The sequence below is a fragment of the Anguilla anguilla genome, chromosome 4 (genome assembly GCF_013347855.1).
Source record: "Anguilla anguilla isolate fAngAng1 chromosome 4, fAngAng1.pri, whole genome shotgun sequence".
Classification (NCBI taxonomy): domain Eukaryota; kingdom Metazoa; phylum Chordata; class Actinopteri; order Anguilliformes; family Anguillidae; genus Anguilla; species Anguilla anguilla.
In genome coordinates this window covers 34,192,197-34,210,737 of record NC_049204.1, presented here as the reverse complement: position 1 = coordinate 34,210,737, position 18,541 = coordinate 34,192,197, and the positions used below count along the sequence as shown (strand labels likewise).

At 40.0% G+C, this 18,541-nt stretch overlaps 1 protein-coding gene across 2 annotated transcripts in view; it reads right to left on the bottom strand.

Annotated features, from left to right (window-relative positions):
* The window catches only part of LOC118225441 (enhancer of polycomb homolog 1-like), a 44,824-nt gene extending 36,752 nt beyond the window's left edge, over nucleotides 1-8,072 (bottom strand). The window contains exon 1 of one of the 2 annotated variants that reach the window (XM_035413843.1): nucleotides 7,975-8,072. Coding sequence is in view for 1 of the 2 variants with exons in the window: in XM_035413841.1 (XP_035269732.1) it covers nucleotides 5,005-5,157 (153 nt within the window). In the remaining variant the exon portion in view is untranslated. Of the gene's footprint in view, nucleotides 1-5,004; nucleotides 5,474-7,974 lie in introns of those variants that run through there. The other variant, XM_035413841.1, reaches the window with a different exon arrangement.
* Nucleotides 8,073-18,541: the final 10,469 nt, after the last annotated feature.

The following is an 18,541-nucleotide window of genomic DNA, read 5'->3' as shown; positions in this document are numbered from 1 at the left end:
GCTTATTATCAGCAAATGGGCGTCTAAGGGGAGATGCAGTCCAAGGGGCTTTGACAGAGCTTGGGGCATGACCAGGTCAATTCAACACAATTTTGGACCGCATCATCACAGATTTGAATGAGATCTCGCATACTTATTGGTCTTATAAGAAACCCCTAGGACTGGTATTACACTCGTCTAGGACCATTATTAAGGGAAGCTAACATTTGAGCAAGAGCGTGACTACATGACTCTGACTTGCCCTATCTACATTACTATAGGCTAGCCTATATAGAAATGGTTCTTATTTTAAATGCTGTCCAAAAGTGTGTTGCATTGACCCGGACTTACCCCTTGGTGCATTGGTGTGGTACCCACTATATTAATTCACACCACAGAATGAATATCCAATGAAAAATGCTGAAATAGGTGCCTGCAGTAGTGGTCAAACCTTTCTAAAAACACTTGCACCTAATGGCCAATGGCTTACTGAACTTATTTTACATAGCTAAATGTAGCCTATAACCTTCCATTATTCAACAAGATGTTGCTAGGCAGCCATAGCTTCTGACTCAGGTGATGCACTACTAAATAGTCACCGCAGCCATTAATTTAAAAAAAATAATCTGCCAAATAAGGAGGATCTGAATCCAAAGACTTGTGACCTATAATGATAAGCACAGGATCAGTAGTTACACGGGACCACCAAGGATTGTACAGTAAACATTGTCAATAAGGAATGTGCAGAGCTTGTACTCTTAATACAGCTCCTATACACATTTCAGTTATAAACAGGAGTGACAAGTTCAACCACACCAAGCTAATCCTGGCCATATCAAATATGGGGTGGTGTGATTGGCCAATTCAGTTAGGTCTTCATAAACACAACTGCTGATACAAATGCCTAGCAATGATCAAACCAAGTTCAGTGTACTTGATGTGTACCAAGGGCTGTGGCTGATTCGGTGGTCTTAACTGTGAGATGACTCACCAACAGCAAATCCACTTCCTTGAGTCTAAAATCTTCCAGGCTGCCCATGATGGCATTAAATAATTTACACTCCATTGCTTAAATGCTCTGTAGTCACTTTCTTCCTTTGAGACTTACGAAACTCCTTTGAAAGAACTGTACAACTACGTGACGTTTTGTCGTCAAGCTTTAGAACTAGCCATGCTCAAGAGAGTATGTGCAGTACGAGGGATGTAATCTCCCATTGCAAAGCACACTGAGCCTTTACAGAGCTTACTAGAAGCATGTTTGTGCATTGACAGGGATCTAGGTTCTGCGCAGTATTATTACACAGAGCCAAATGAATAACAGAATAATGAATAACAGAGCCACTTCCATCCCGGCAGTACCCAGGCAGCATACACTGTACACTCACTCCCAGCAGCTAGCTGTCAGCATGAAGGGAGTTGGCAGGAACCTGGCTGCAGAAAACTGCATTTCTCCAGATTTACCATATTACATTTGTTCGACAGACGCTTGGATAAATTGCTCATGTTGCCTCCCTTACTAGCAAGGGTTTTATTATTACACTCGTGGGAACAAGCATCGTCATCGACTCAGGTAAAATAACCACACTTGAGACCGTTTGAGTGTCACCTGCAGACAGTGTGGGTTGTTCCATGAACGCGATGGACATTTGGTCATTTAATGAGGGTGGGAGAGCAATCGCATTTATGCCAAAGGTAACCTGATCTCACCAGAGTAAGAAAAAATACAATGTTAATACAAGGTGTAAACCTAGCGAGAGAAAAGGCAGCAAGATCATGCTCACATGTTTCTATAAATTCCTCAAAATTTGGCGCTATGGAAATCTCACTCCCTAATTTCTCCAGTGCCAATAGCAGAACCAGTAACATCGAACCTTATCAACACTCTGGGTTTCACAAATTTATAACTGGTTCCCATTTAGAACAGGGCATCCCTACTGACAAGATACCATGTGAGCTGATACCAAGTCAAAACCACAAGCTCACAAATGTTGATTTGCTGCAGCATCCCTATATATCCCACACACAAAACAGACAATGGGTAACTGTTTGGCTCGTTCCTGCCAAAAAATAAAAATGTCAAATTTATTTTAAAAGCAATGTATTTAGAAAGCTGACAATGTGACATTTAAATGCCAAATCCCTGAAAATCTCACCATTCACAGAAAAGGCTTGCCCTAGGCCAAGGCTAACAGAATAAGGATGAAGGAGTGGGTGGGGTGCTATCCAACACACATAGAACCAACTGAGAAACAAAAACACTCAGCACCAGACTGTTCTGATAAAAAGCCAAGTGGAGGGTCCAATCTGAGATCACACTCCAAGCCCTTAGTTCCAGAATGGTTGAGAAAATGAGAAACCAGCAACAAGTGGTCAATTTTCAGAACAAAACACCTTTCATGAGATGAGAGATCCCACAGGAAAAGGGTCCTCACAAAAACACAGCAAACCTAGGCATTTTATGGCTCAAAGTTCCCAAAACACAACATTTACCAGGGATGACATGCACAGGGTCTGTCCTCCAGGAGTACAAAGTCTGGTTTTTGAACCATCTTTTTCCCCTCTCGTGCTCTGGAAATAAAAACCAATTCTGAAAGGCAACCACCTATCTTTGTATTCCCAGGAGTAAGGCCCTTCTCGCACAATTGTGGCCAGAATGGCAGTAGAAGGGCTCATCTTTTAGAAGGACATCTCGTGCTTAAATCTAACCAAATGCAAAATGCCTCCAACAATTTAAGGGCTAGATCTCCTAGTCCAGTGGTTCTCAACCTTTCTGCCCCCAAGGCCCCCCATGCCCACAGAAATATGGAGCATACAGGTCACTTAAATTTCATAGTTAAGTACAAACATCCTTAACTGTGAATTTAAATATTCACATGCAGTTTGGTAATACAATCAACATAGAGAGAATGGAATACTTAACCAACCAAACACTGAAATTAGAACAAAAGCGACATGCTTACCAGAAGGGCATCAAAACTACACCCATGCATACTTACTCTGAACTAATAGCGCAAACATATTTATGCCAAAACATTGAAAGAATGAATAGATATGATGATTACTTGAATTTACAGTGGAAAACCATGTAGATATAGCTAAGACAGGATAAACAACCATTAAGAAGGCAAGGGAATTTCATCAATCACTTCATTCTTTCCAGTGTCAGAAACAGCAGTTCATTTTGCTAATAATGGAACCCACTGATACAACTAATGACAGAAAGCATCCGAATACACTTTTGCTTGATGTTTTCACTAATAACCAAAATTCACAGTAAGATGACAGGCACACGAATTAAACTACACCTGCCCTTATAACCTGAAATACACTTTGTAAACTACTGAATGAGCTGAGGTTATGCATTTAATATCATACACAGCAAACAAGTTGACTCTTAGAAAGTCAACGATTTTGAGTCGCCAAAAGCATGCAATACTACTCTCATCTTCAAGGCACTTAGAAGCGTGAGTAAGCAAGTGCATTCTTTACACAAGAGGATGACACAGGCATTATTTGCTCGATCACTCTCCACCTCGCTCTCATGCGCACAGGTAAAGCCTGAAATGTGTCAAGATAACGTGTGAGAGAGAGAAACCAACCATGTCTTGACAGTGCGTCTCTCAATGTTCAACACACACCTAATGACAGTAATAAAGGGATTTCCATTAAACTGATATCATGCTTGGCATGAACAGTAAACTATTCATGCCAAACCGGGATTTGGTACACCGATTTGAGCTGCTATCGCAACACCGGTGTTGCGTTAAACCTCTACATGTGGTTCTTAAACTACCATTCAACACTTGATTCCTGAAATATTCGAAACCATAAACTATTAGCTGGGGTTTGTTTTCAATACATAACTTCGAAAACTGGGTCTGGGAGTTGTTTGCGTCGCGCCTACTTAAGCGATAAACATGCAACATAAGTGTGGATCTAAAACCAGCCTCGATGCAGCTAGCTATCTCGGTAATCACGCAGGACTTCTGAAGTAACGCTAATATCAATTTCGCTATATCACAAGCAGGCGAGTGGAAAATGTAGCAATGTACCTAGTTTTATAGCAGTGCACCTAAACCACCTAAACTTTGTCTCAGTCTGCAAATGCTACCTAGACGCCGTGAATCAATATCAAGGACGCTGTTTTAAGCGACATGTCCTGCTATTGCTAACAAGGCAACTGACTTGGACAAAACAGAGCATGCATTTGCTATCACGGTCGTGGCGCCTATAGTTAGGCGGCTAGTTGCTCGGATACAACAAATGTGCCATATCTTTACTAATACGAGGCTAACTGGTTAGCTTGCTAAGATTGGCAACACACCCCTTTTGTAATTAGCATTAACGCACGCTTCATTCGAGCAATTCCGAAAACTCGGTTGTGAGTGAGCTACTCAGAAAATAGCTATTCAGCGAACTAGCATTTGCAAACCCAGCTTAGAGTTTTGACATGTGTGACTACATGGCATTATGCATCATTGTACGGAAGAACGTACAACTGGCTATGCAACTGAACAATAACACAACATTCCGTACGGAAAAAGAGTTTCACGTAACTGCAACTCAGCTTCATAAGTAAACTGGTTCGCATTGGCTTGCTGTCACGTTCTGTTCTATTCAATGTGCCAGTAACCGCAGTCATCCAGCTCACTGGCGTCCCCTATCAGTCAAGCATTATAACTGCACCAACACAAGGCCCATCCCAAAGCAAAAAGAAAGTCAACAAAATGGCGGATTGAAGCATTGTCACGTGATTCCTTTGTGCTTTGTAAATCAATTTCTGATAAAACGACCCGCTACAACCAAACTCCCTTGTCCAATTTTGAACCAATGCACCATAATATTTACGTAAATGTAATTTAATTCGATGTTGCATGAAGAATACATAGCGCTTTACCGTCTTTCCTGAAAGAGAAAAATGGCGGCCATTTTGTGCAAACTTGCGCAGCAAAGATAGGGGCGCCTCTCATAGCATGAAAATACGGTCATATAGTTAAATGTAGGTTCTGGAACCCTAAAACGTACCGATTCCTCCTCCTTCTCCATCCCAGTCGGCATCTGTGGCACGGCCCGATTAATAGAGGCATATTCGTGCAGATCTGGTAAGTCCTCGCAGCGGAAGACGGGCAGCGGCTTGGTAGCGTCCAGCGCCCGTGCCCGAAACGACAATTTACTCATTTTTATAATTAAAGATGCAGCATAAATCTATCCGATCCCCTAAAATTCACAACAGTCTCAATTATAGTTCTCATGGATGAATCGGTTGCGGTCCCCAGGAGTCTATCGTTCGATTGGTTACAAAAATATATAAATGGCGATGCGAACGGAGCCGGGAAGGCCCGGATCTTGGTCGCTCTCTCTCGGTCTCCTTTTTCAGTCGCTCCGCTCTCTCTCTCTGGTTCAATACGCCATGGCCAACATGGCGGACATTAAAAACTCTTTAACTCTCCCTTCGCTCCTAGCGGCCCAACCCCCCGATAAGACAACAGCCATTCCCACCCGATTCCGCGCGCGTGCGCGTTCGCGGTGCCCTGAGGGGAGGGGGCAGTTGATGGGGGAGGGGAGTGCTTCACACAAATTTCTAATAAACAGCCAGAGGAAACCCCCCTCCACTCGCGCAACTGAAAAACTGTGCGCGCCACCCGAGGACAAAGCAAAGCTCGTTCGTGAATCTCAAATCACTTCGCAACCAGCTTTGAGATAACGTGTACACCAGCGTCTTCGCAATCACGAGTAACAGTCACAGAAACTTGCATACCTTGTTTTATGTGATGTTAACCTTAACGGATTAAAATTAGTCTATGACAAAAGTCGAGAATAATTTCAAATCCCTTCTCTTTTTTGAAGCAGATACATTTCGAGATCTAAAATAGAATTTTAAATTGCATACAACCAGCAAGACAAATGGTTGTAGATCTAACGGAGATTGCATTTGGAGAGCAAATTTGGCTCACTAAATAACAGCTTGCCCAATTATACTGAGGACCCGACTTTCACCACCCAACATTAGCTATAACCGATATCATAAATTAGCTCAGCTGAATACGCCTAGCCAGGAGCAACTACTGTTAGTTTGGTGCTAGCTACGTTAATGCACAATTCTATGTCTTGTAGCATTAGTCATATGGCATCCACTACATAATAAAATAGTTTATGTTCGAAAAACACCGACGCCGCGACTTGCTGGCTACGTAAGAGTTCACAGTTAACTTTTGAGAATACAGTAGACTAGATACATTTCCCAGACGATACCAATGTTAGGAAATGTCACCCTCTTCTGGAATGATCCGAAATGGCATGGAACTTTCAGTCAAGACTGATGATACTCTTAAAACTGGCTACTGAAAAAAACGAGGAATGCATATCCTGAGGACATGAGGTGCAGCAGGGAGGTACGTCACTCTAGCATTCCGACAAAGACAAAAACATTTTGAATAATTTTATTGTGTACTGACTGCGACAAACCTACATATCGCATGCTTATATGAGAAATAAGTGGAATTTCCGGTTTGAACAGGGTAAAATAAAAACCTGAAAAGTGCCAAACTCTCGGTGCTGTATAGGTATGGGGGCATGCCCCCGCCAAGGCGTAACTTGGCAGGATGGCATACCTGCCATCCCAATGAGGGACTTGACACTAATGAAGTTACAGAAATCTAATAAATACATTTTCCATGGGATCCATTTGAGATAATAGTTATATTTATATGTAGTCCATGCATATTTAATTGTACACAAAGCATCTTATATTATAACCATAAGTTTCTGTAGAACTTTCAGAGACAAATTTCCATAGAACCTCACTGTCCAATTGCTTCAGTGTGTATTTTTTCTTTTTATATAAAAAACCTAACTCTGTAGTGAAATATTTTGTGTTAGACCTTAATCAGCAATACAGTGCATATTCTGCATACCAAACATCCAGTTGGACCCATAATCAGCAACCCGAGAAATAAACATTGCTGCAGGCTGCATTAATTATCAAAGGCTTTTTCCAAAACAGATAGATTAATCAAACCCTACTAAAGGAATGCACAAAACATCCTGCATACATGAACAGCCAGGTCACAACCCACATCAACGACAGCTTCAGATTTAATCATTCATTTCCAAAAGGCTTTCATTTAAAATAAAAATTGCCACTATATAGGCACTCAATATCTGTTTTGCCAAATTTGCATTACGACTGCAGCTATTGATCATTTTGTTCGTGATCACTATATTTTCTTGAATAATCCGTTGTAAAAATGAAAATTTTAAATCCATTATTTTGAGAAAACACTGAACAGCTCACTGACACAATGAAGGTTCTGAATAATACTCGAAGAACCATTATAGTCCCCCATTTCTTTTCATTTACTTCATAAGGAAAGTCAATTGATGACATGCCCAGCCATCCCAGAATTTAAAAAACCCTATTCAAACAAATAACTGCACTCAGAAAGGAACCCATTTATCTGAAACACCTGCGCCATTCAAATCATTTCCCCAACTCAAATCAGCAGCAGTGCTTGTTCATTGATGGGTACTTTCGGTGAAACTTTTAGGACCTTAATTTGTCACCATATGATTAATTACTGTCTAAACTGAAACTGATTTTTTGTAAATTATCTGTTAGCGTTGTAGCCCTAATCTGCATCACTAACAACAGTCCCGAGTACAGAGTATCTATTGGCCCATGTCACACTGAAAGATTTAAAAGTTGAAAAGAGTTAAAAATCTACTGACAAGATATTCAACTCCATGTTTAACCTTGAAAGTTATTTCTATGCAACTGTTGAAACTCAGAGGGTTCCATTCACCTGTCCTGGTATCAATATTCACAAAAAGGCCATTTATGGCAAAACATCCATAGCTAGCAAAGTAAGGCTGCAACCACAGGGGCCGCCTATAACAAATTGGAACTTCCCAGATCAGAAAGTATGGAGGACTGAATGAACACAGGAGGTGAATGCGTGTGCAAAATACAGAATATTTATGGTAAATGCAGCTTACCTGTTCTTGGTAGAGAGAAGGGATTTAGCCATGGTGAACCACAATCAATCCTATATTCCAATTAGATCATCCATTTGAAAAGCTTGCCCAGTGAAGGCCTGAAATAGACAAGGAAAAAACTATTTAAAAAAGATTTTTCAAACATCACCCAGCACAATCAGATCAATATTAAATAGAGCACACAATTAACAATACCAGAATAGTGTGCAGAGTTCACCAGCATGTAACCAATTGATTTGGTAATTCATGAGCAATATCACTGAATAATAATAATAATAATTAGTGGTAAAGGTTGGTTATAATAATTTGGGTTGTAAAAATTTTGGGATTGTTCAAGGGTGGAAACTTTCCACGAGATTTAATGGGACTTAAAGAAAAATTGTGGGGGTTATTTGCACAGGCTGCATTTACCATGTCTTATGCATACAGAAGCATAAACCTTTTACCTCATCATAAGCAGATATAAAACCTACTAATAGAAATAAAAAATTGACAATAAGTGAGATTACTTTTTACATAGGATTCTTTCACTGAACACCAAAAAAACAATAATGTTGAATAATGTATTCCTTCTGATAGGAGAATGCACCGTGTATGCAGAGGGTTGAATTTATACTGAATTCCCATTAAATGGGATTCTGACAAGCATCTGTGCATGTCATGCTATAGTGCACTGCATATGAGATGGAAGAATGCAAAATGCAGAGTTGTAATTCAACTGAATTTCTATTAAATAAGGACATTTCAACCAAAAATGCCACAATATCTAGGATGACCTATTATGTGCTTTTATGTGCATTTCTCCCCAACAAATATTCACTATTATAAGCTAACATTCTATATTGAAATTTGGCAAATTTCTAAAATTTTAGAGCTCTTGACTTCCCATAGAAATTTTCCCTGGAAAATTTCCAACCCATTGAAACCAAAATAATAAATCTAACAACACATGTACAACATGGATTTTTTATTTTTTTTATTTTAAATAGTTGTGGGGGTTTTTTTTGGAGAATTTTAAGTGTAATTTCAAAATATGTCCAACATAACGTCCCCAGCTCAGTAACTCATCCCTGATAACCTGTTCATTCAGGTTAATCACGCTTGAAGAGTTTGCAGTCAAATTACTGTAACGCTCCAATATTGAAGAGTAGGAGAGATGTTCCATGCACAGACATCATAAGTGAGAAAGGGTGTTCATTTCAGAAGCTGGAGACTACTGACCATGAAGAGAGATTTTTACAAAGATACACAGTCTAGACAGTGATTATCTAGCAAAGAATGGTTATTGAAGTGTCATAAGACACAGCATCAGTGAGGGAACAAGCAGTCTGCAAACAAGCATATGACTGCCATTTTCACAATTTACAGTCTCACACAATTACAGTGGAAGCCAAAGGGGCATGATGCGAAAGCCAGCTTCTGCACCTCTGCCAACAGCTCTAGCCTTCGATCACAAGGTCACATAATGGGGGCGTGCTCTGGCATGCAGTTTTCATCTCAGATTTTAGCCACAGGCAAATGACAAAAATAATACAATATATATATATTAATAATAATAATAATAATATATATTATATACGTATATACACTATATATATATTGCATGCTCAAAAAATGGCAAATAGGGAAAACAGTCTCATGTCATTTATGCTACACAAAAAGAGCCACACCTTTTTAAAATTCAGTAAATCGCTCACACAGTTCAAATTAGAAATTTTTCTCTCTATTCAATTACACAGAGCAGAGTTTCATTGTTAACTGACAGTGGTCCCGCTAGCCAATGGAATGTAGGACACTTCAAAATCTGCATTTTACACCAACTCATTTGCATTTTGATAAAAATAACTTTTAGCCATAGTATGCCAACTCACAATAATAGCACAATAAATGTTTGTCGTTCATAATTTTATTATGGTGCTTGTAACAGAAGAGGGATGAAATAAGCTACAAATAATGTTATGGCGTTTTGATAAACACATTTATGCCACGCAGGCTGGTGTAAGCAGAAATAAAGTTTTGGGCCAGCCTCTGAAAAAGTGGGTAGGCTAATTAGGTAGATTTTTTTTGAATACATTTTCCACATGTGCTTTGCCCGCTCCAGGGCCCCTTAGAGCCATCCCACGGCAATACTCTATTCCTAACAGCAATGTGGTCATTGTCCTAACTATTCCAACCCTACTGCTTTATGATACAAAAACACACTTATGTAAACTAATAATTTTTATACAGCAAGACTAAGTACACAACAAGGAGAGCACAGGCTTCATATAAACCCAAACCAAGAATGCAACACCCCTCACTATAAAGCGTGCATCTGCTCCTGACAGCCACAACTTATTAGCTCTAATAAAAAAATGTAGCCTAATGTGTTCAAATCGGACAGTTGAGATGTCACCTCAAGAGAAATATAAAAACAGCACATTTAAACCCATACCGTCAAGCATCCTACAATATAGCATGCCCATGCCAGGCAGAAAATCATCAGCAATACTCTAAAAGGCCTACAGTTTTCGTAAACAAACTTGCTTTTTTTACTTGACACCTCTAGTGACAAACATTAACAATCTGTTAATGTACATGACAGCACCTTTAGTGCCCAGATTATAGTAACATTCCCACAGCACCCATGAAAAATGTAGCTCTTAACACTGATGGCTTATGGAGGAGGAGGTAGCGCATCACAAACTAATTTGGAATGCACTTCTTTATATGGACGACAACCTTACCACAGGGCTACTAGTCTTTTTTTTTTTTTGATGTTCCAGAGTTTTAATTGGCCACAGTACAATGATCACACGCACAGAAAACTCACAGGATTCTTTCAATGTTACCGACGCAGCTGTGTAAATATTATGATCAATAAACAACACAAATGTCAGACCAATATCTGTGTTTTGGCTCTTCTAATCTCTGTAAAAAAAAAAAAAAATGCAGAATCCTGCGTTAACAAATCCCTGACTGTGAATCCTAATGTGGTGACAACAGAGACTCATTGCATATGGAGTAACTCCATGTCTTTGCTGGACTTGCCAATCATGCTGGCCAGTGACTGTTGGTGGTAGCGCACAGTTTCACAAACTGTGTGGCACATCAGTCCTTGGCTATGATTTAAAAATGACGTTGGATTTTGTTTGCTGGATTCCTACCGTGACAAGCATACCTTTCCAATGGTAACGTGAGACCACCGACATCCTCAGATTATGATACATGGGCCTTTATTTATGAAAAATAAAACTGCACAAGCAACTTCAAAACATACCATGCAGCGAGTTGTGGTTATGTCCAAATAGATGAGGAAAGCAGCTTTTGTTTGTTTGTTAAGACCCAGGTAAGCTTATACAAAGCAAATAGCCTACCATACAGACCAATGTATGTGTGTGCTTATTATAAATGCCTGTGACCAGGTGGCTTTTTCTTTTCCATTAATCACTTGGAGCATCCAGAACACATTTAACATTAAACACCAAATTAAATTAAGTCATAAATGCATTGATTACTGCAATACATTTAATAAATATTAAACACGATTTAAAATGTTTACGGTCTCCTAAATAGGACGCTACATGTAGATAGTTTTCAACACGATCTAGTGTCCAAATCTGAAGCCCTCTCCATGACTTCCCTGACTACCAACTCTCTCCTTTTCTCTTTAGATTAGGCTACATTCTGTAAACATAACAGCAAACTAGAAATACCGCCTTGTGGTTGTATGCCTCCGCCAACCAGTAGCCACTGCTCTGTTTGACCATTTGGATATAAAATGTCATCACTTCATCATTTTATCCGATTAGACATTTGTGTGAAACTTTGTCATAATTGGTGTATGAATTATTGAGTTATGGCCAAAAATGTGTTTTGTGAGGTCACAGTGACTTTGACCACCAAAATCTAATCAGTTCATCCTTGAGTCCAAGTGGACGTTTATGCCAAATTTGAAGAAATTCCCTCAAGGCGTTCCTGAGATACCGCGTTCACGAGAGAATGGGACAGACGTGAGGTCACAGTGACCTTGACCTTTGACCACCAAAATCTAATCAGTTCATCCTTGAGTCCAAGTGGACGTTTATGCCAAATTTGAAGAAATTCCCTCAAGGCGTTCCTGAGATACCGCGTTCACGAGAGAATGGGACAGACGTGAGGTCACAGTGACCTTGACCTTTGACCACCAAAATCTAATCAGTTCATCCTTGAGTCCAAGTGGACGTTTATGCCAAATTTGAAGAAATTCCCTCAAGGCGTTCCTGAGATATCGCGTTCACGAGAGAATGGGACAGACGTGAGGTCACGGTGACCTTGAACTTTGACCACCAAAATCTAATCAGTTCATCCTTGAGTCCAAGTGGACGTTTATGCCAAATGTGAAGAAATTCCCTGAAGGTAAAAAAACGTGTTTTGTGAGGTCACATTGTCCTTGACCTTTGACCACCAAAATCTAAAATGTTCATCCTTGAGTCCAAGTGGACGTTTCTGCCAAATTTGAAGAAATTCCCTCAAGGCATTCCTGAGCTATCGGGACAGTCGAACGGACGGACAACCCGAAAACATAATGCCTCCGGCCACGGCTGTGCCATCGCGGAGGCATAAAAAGCACGCTGTTTGTTATAGCAGCTCAGAGGCAGCATAATTGTAGCAGCTGTTACATTTATACAGACATGTACATGCATTTCCTCACCCTGCAAACAATTCCCATTAAAATTCACTCCAAAAAACATACAAACATTTCAAGGACAGATGACTGCTTAAAATGGTTTATGATTTCATTCACTGCAAATAAAAATGATGCCTTATATCGGAAAATTATTTCCAGGACAGATTTGTCCTTACCTCACTCAAAAACAGTATAAAGAAATATTTCCTGCTAAGATTGTCAAATTGCCCTGTTCTATTGGTACGGGGTAGAGGACTGAGTTACACGTGCACAAACCTGAAATGGCTACTGTAACAGTAGTGTACAAAAGTTATTGACGCATGTTGCATAGGACGGAGTGTAGCACAGTGGGTAAGGAACTGGGCTTGTAACCGAAAGGTTGCAGGTTCGATTCCCGGGTAGGACACTGCCGTTGTACCCTTGAGCAAGGTACTTAACCGAAATTGCTTCAGTATATATCCAGCTGTATAAATGGATACAATGTAAAAATGCTATGTAAAAGTTGTGTAAGTCGCTCTGGATAAGAGCGTCTGCTAAATGCTTGTAATGTAATGTTACATTTATGATGTCATGTTTTTAGTGATTCTCCCTATCATAGACTACAAAAATCTTTACATTGAGTTTTCATGTGATATACGAATTTGACTCTAAAACTCACATTTTGATGTAATTTTCTAAGCAACTGAACACCCAAGATTGCTTAGAATCATCGACAGCGTTGAAATAACATCAGTGTTTGTATCCTTGAGGCTAACAATGTTGTGGAAAACGTCACAGCAGAGTAAGGATTTCCAAAAATAACATTGTTACCCATAAAATTACAAACAGCTAAAGCTACCATGTAAAAATAATGGAACTATACACCTTAATTCATGTGAATTTATTTTCAAGTCACTTTTTCCCCAAGTAGGCCTGCTGTAGGCTATAGTATTCGAGCAGTCCTTGTCTAGCTAGCACTCAAGTTATTTAGAGTACTCATGCCCATCCCTACTTTATATGTCCTCACAAAATCCAGCAGAGGAGGGCAAAGTTCACTCCTGTATTTGCAGCAGTCTGGCTTCCTGGCCAGAGAGGAGCTACAATGTTTCTAGGATTTTTTCCAGCAGCAGCGCATAGGTTTCGCAAGGGTTCTCGGGCTTATGGTGTAACTCAATGTTGCATGAGTGAGTTAACGGTCAAATCTTGGAACTTTACTACAGCTGATTCACTATGTTCATGCTAGCATCCTGTTCACACAAACCATAAAGCCAGTCACTCGTATAATCAATCAATCAAAACTTTATTTCAGACTCAAGGTCCATATAAAAGACAAGGTCCATATAAAAGTATGTTTACCACTCCCTATGGATGAGCTGGGGAAGCAAACAATGCAGGAGACTCCCATATAGCCCCCCGTAACAACTAACAATGACTGAAGACATACGTAATTGCTACTAATACATTTTTTTTTTAAGTAAATGAGCACAGTCATTTCCACAAATTTCATGACTATATATGAACAACATGCCAAAAGATTAATGTTCTGCCGATGCTAATGCAAGAAAAAAATGATTTGCAAGATAATATAGGCCACAGCTTGTTTGTTTCAACAAAGTTATTCTGAGCCAATGGGCCCATTCCTGTAAACCTAGCTTAAAATATATAAATATAGTTGCAAAGCAGTCATTCCGGGGTCCAAGCAGCCAGTGCAAAATGACACGGTACAAGGGTGAAGACCAAGTCTGAAATTAAACAGACCAAGAATTAAAGCGTTTCATATGCTGAAGTGACTGGCTGTTATTTTGCCATCTTTGAACGTAGAAATTTCCTCTGCAGATTAGTTAGGCAGTTGGCTGTGTGGGTAGTGTAGAGGTATTAAGCACTCGCCTACCACCGTAGAGACCCGGGCTCAATCCCCGGCAGTGGTACTTCCGGCTTGGTCAGACGTTCCTACAAACACAATTGGCAGTGTTCACGGGTGGGAAGCCGGTGAGGGTATGAATCCTGATCGGTGCATTAGCGAATCCTACTGGTTGGACAGGGCGCCTGTTTAGCGGGGAGGGGATCTGGAGGAGATAGCATGAACCTCCACGTGTGTTACGCTCTCCCAGTGAAACACCTCGCTGTCAGGTGAAAAGAAGCGGCTGGCGACTCCACATGTATCGGAGGAGGCATGTGGTAGTCTACACCCACCCCAGACCGACAGAGGGTTGCACATCGACCAGGATAGTGATACACAAGGGGAATTTGTATAAGGACTAAACTGGGGAGAAAATGGGGGGAAATGGCAAAAAAAAAAAAAAAAGAAAATTAGTTAGGCATTTGAACAAAAAATGTTCAAAACTGCATGTTGATCAGACTTCATAAGAAGATTTTTTGTGTTTTTTTTCTTATGTAACAATGGCCATGTTTTTCAAGCAACTGACACTGGTCAAGTTTTGTCTTGTTCAGTATGAAATGGCCTTAAATTCAGAGCATGTTTCAAAGACCATATTCCAAACTCTATGCTTGTGTTCTATGTAGAGTGGTACAAATCGATCCATTACGCACTAGATAGAACACAAGTTCGGAATACAGCCCATGTCTGGAATTAATCAATTAAGTGAAATGGGTCATTTTTTAATGCTTTGCAATTTAGGACTAATTGGTTCACACCAAATCTGAGTTTTCACCGTACCATCTTGGAGACATAAGCATTTTCCCTGCAGGAAAAAAACCCAAAAACAAATAAAAACTGAACAAAAACAATAGGGTTACAGCTAACAACGGGGCTGAACTAACAACCAACCAGCTCTAAGGGCAGATCCGTTCGAACTACCAAGGGCTAGTGCGACTAATCTTTGGTTCCAGTGGCATGGTCAAAGACCACTGACCCGAAAGAGCAAGCCATAGATCCATAATGTGAGGCAAAAAGCAAGATGGAAGCTGTACTTAAAGGCCACAACTTATTTGTTTAACGTTTTATTAAATGTTTGTTTGTTTGCATTGTCTCGAAATCTATAACATTTGGCCACATTTACTCACAGGAGAAAAAAAAATCTGACAAAACAAGCAAGTTAAATTGGGCTCCAGATCTGAAATAGATTCTGTAAGCAGCCAATCATATTTGCATTAATACTTCTATGCATTTCTTTACCTACAGCGCAGCATCATCGCGCTATTAGCGAGCTGTACGAGTCAATCTGTACGAGTGAAATGTCGAGTGTCATTGTTAGTGACTAAGTGCATTATTACTAGTTGCCGGCCAGCTAACTGCACATTACACAGCCTTCCAAAGGAGGAGAGTGTAAGGAGGGGTCGGCTGCTATTTATATTTGAGGGACGCATTCTGGCAAATGAGCCCCTTACTGGTGTGCTCCAGTCATTTTGCCACAGAGTGCTTCCTAAACGAAGTCCAGTATAATGCTGGCAGCACAGCAAGACTGGTGTTGAAAAGAGAGGACTCCAGCTTGAACATGTATGATTTTTCCTGTGTTCATGTGTGAGCAGGAGATCATTTTTTCCCCAAATCAACATATTCCTTGTGGAATACTATAAAATAACTGAAAATAGAATAATTGCAGACCTCTAAGGCACCCTGAAAATTATAATGCCATAAAATGGAAAATATATAATAGTTTTGTATGAGGTTGCCCACATATCCAGTATCATTCACTGTTGTCTCCATGGTGATCTGCATGTGAACCCACTGCTGCCTCTGCAGTGTCCATCAGCAGGAGTGAGTCAGGAGACTGCAGTTTACTAGTGGCATGTGACACCCCTGCCGTAAGACTACACCAATGGCTTCTGGTCCATAGGGGATGTTTCTAATTAACCCAAATTCCCAGGGAGTGCTTAAAATTACATAAATAAGGAGACAACATTTTCCAATGAAGAATATTTATTGTACTTATGGACATATTTAATAACTTTCAATACAACTAGATCTGGTTTATGCATCTACTATTAAAACAATAGTCCAACTTTTTGGGAAATTTGCTTTTTGGCCATCTTAGTTATACGATAATATTGATACCAATTTCATGCATGTGCTTCCAGTACAAACATATTAGACAGTATCTATGTGCTGCATGGCAACTGTGACACTTCTATGAATGACTGCAGACAATGGAAACATTAGCTTTGCCATTTAATGATGGAAATACACATTCCAGCATCTCCAAAAGCTGAATTATTTGCACTTGCATCTTACCTGTTTATAATATGTAAAAGTAAAAACAGAAAGACCAAGAGTTTAGTAGTTTCAGAATAATAATTGACAATGACATTACCATGTGTTCATCCACTGGGCGCAGTGATTAGTGGTTGTGCAGTGCCACTTGGAGCATGAGTTTGGGTTTGCCAGGTATGCAGTACTATTGACTGCAGTGGGAGTGGCAGCGGGAATGCAAGTTTACAGTCAGTGACACGTACACCTGGCTAGCCCTAACTCATGCTTGTATTTCCGTCACTTCACATAGGACAGCTAATGTTGCTTCCATCTGCGACCATTCAACTGTGAGCATACTGTTAATATAGTCTAATATTTTTATACTGGACGCACAGTCATGAAATTATCGACCGTATCTTCTAACTATGGGCAAGATAGATGAAAAGCAAATTTCCCAAAAAGGTGGACTATCCCTTTATAGCAAACCTTGGCTGGGGGGGGGGGGGGGGGCAACCACTAAGGTTCTGACCACTCTGATGTATCCAGTGATGCACCTTGAGAAACCGATGGATGCACACTGGCAACCAGTGAACTGTACTCTCACACTGGCCACAAGGCCATGAATACCAGCCATTACAGTATACTTTAATAATTTTAGTTAAAGTATTTAGTTTAAGTATCTAAAATTTCCATAATCACACAAAAAGATTATAAAAATATCTGAGCCAACTTAAAATATTAAAACTGAAATATCAAAAGGTTCCGAAAGTGAACCATCCCTTTAAAAATTGTGGTAACTGAGACGTGCATGTTTCTAAGTTACCAATAGCAGAAGCATGGACAACATTTTAAAATCGATGCACAGTTTTAACAGCATGGACCATTTGAGTCCTTGCTTGCAATTCTCCATGACATCCCCTCTCTAGATGCTTACCTGACAGTCTCTTAAATGGCAGTCAGTGAAGTCAGCACATCTCTGCCATCAGACATGAAAACAGCATCAATTATTGGCAAACCCATCTGAGCAGAACGTTTACAACCACAGACAGCACCAAAGTACCCCAATAATAGTAAGAGGGGAAATTTCTGGGACATTGCCTTATTGAAGTGGCAGATAATCAGAGATTGCACCAGCCCAAAGAATGCTGCATCTTTGGAATGCAGGACATTTAAAAATTTTACACAGTGGCGGCTGGTGATAAAACATTTGGGGGGGGGGGGGGGGGGGCAGTTTTGGGGGGGACAAACAAACTGAAGCAGCACTTCATAGCTCAGCAAATAAAATAAAATAAAAAAATAAATAAATCTAAAAACAACACAACACACTAATGTTGCCTAAACACTGGCCAGTAGCACTACTTGAACATATTTTGCCCTCCTTAATAATATAAAATAATATGTAGAGATGACAAAATGCCCATTCCCCCTACATCACCTAAAGTTACCAACAGGCAACAGCTCAATTTCCAAATATGGAACTACTAAAGTTATTTTTACTGCCACTGTTACATTCTATGAAGTCATAAAAAAGTAGGAAAATATTAGCTAACTCCAATGTCATTTATAGAGCCTTCTGCTGCCATCTGCTGGACAAAATGTGAATGTGACTGCTGAAGTTTAAAGGAGGCAACAAAATTCACCAACGGAATATCCCGGGATTATCGGAGCTCTCACTCTCATCGTGGCCACGCAAAGCCAATTCAAAGGCTCCACAAAATTTAACATAGTCTATTATTCTGGACAGGATGTGTCGATTTTGTAATCTCTTCGTTGTGCCTTCTAATGCCAAT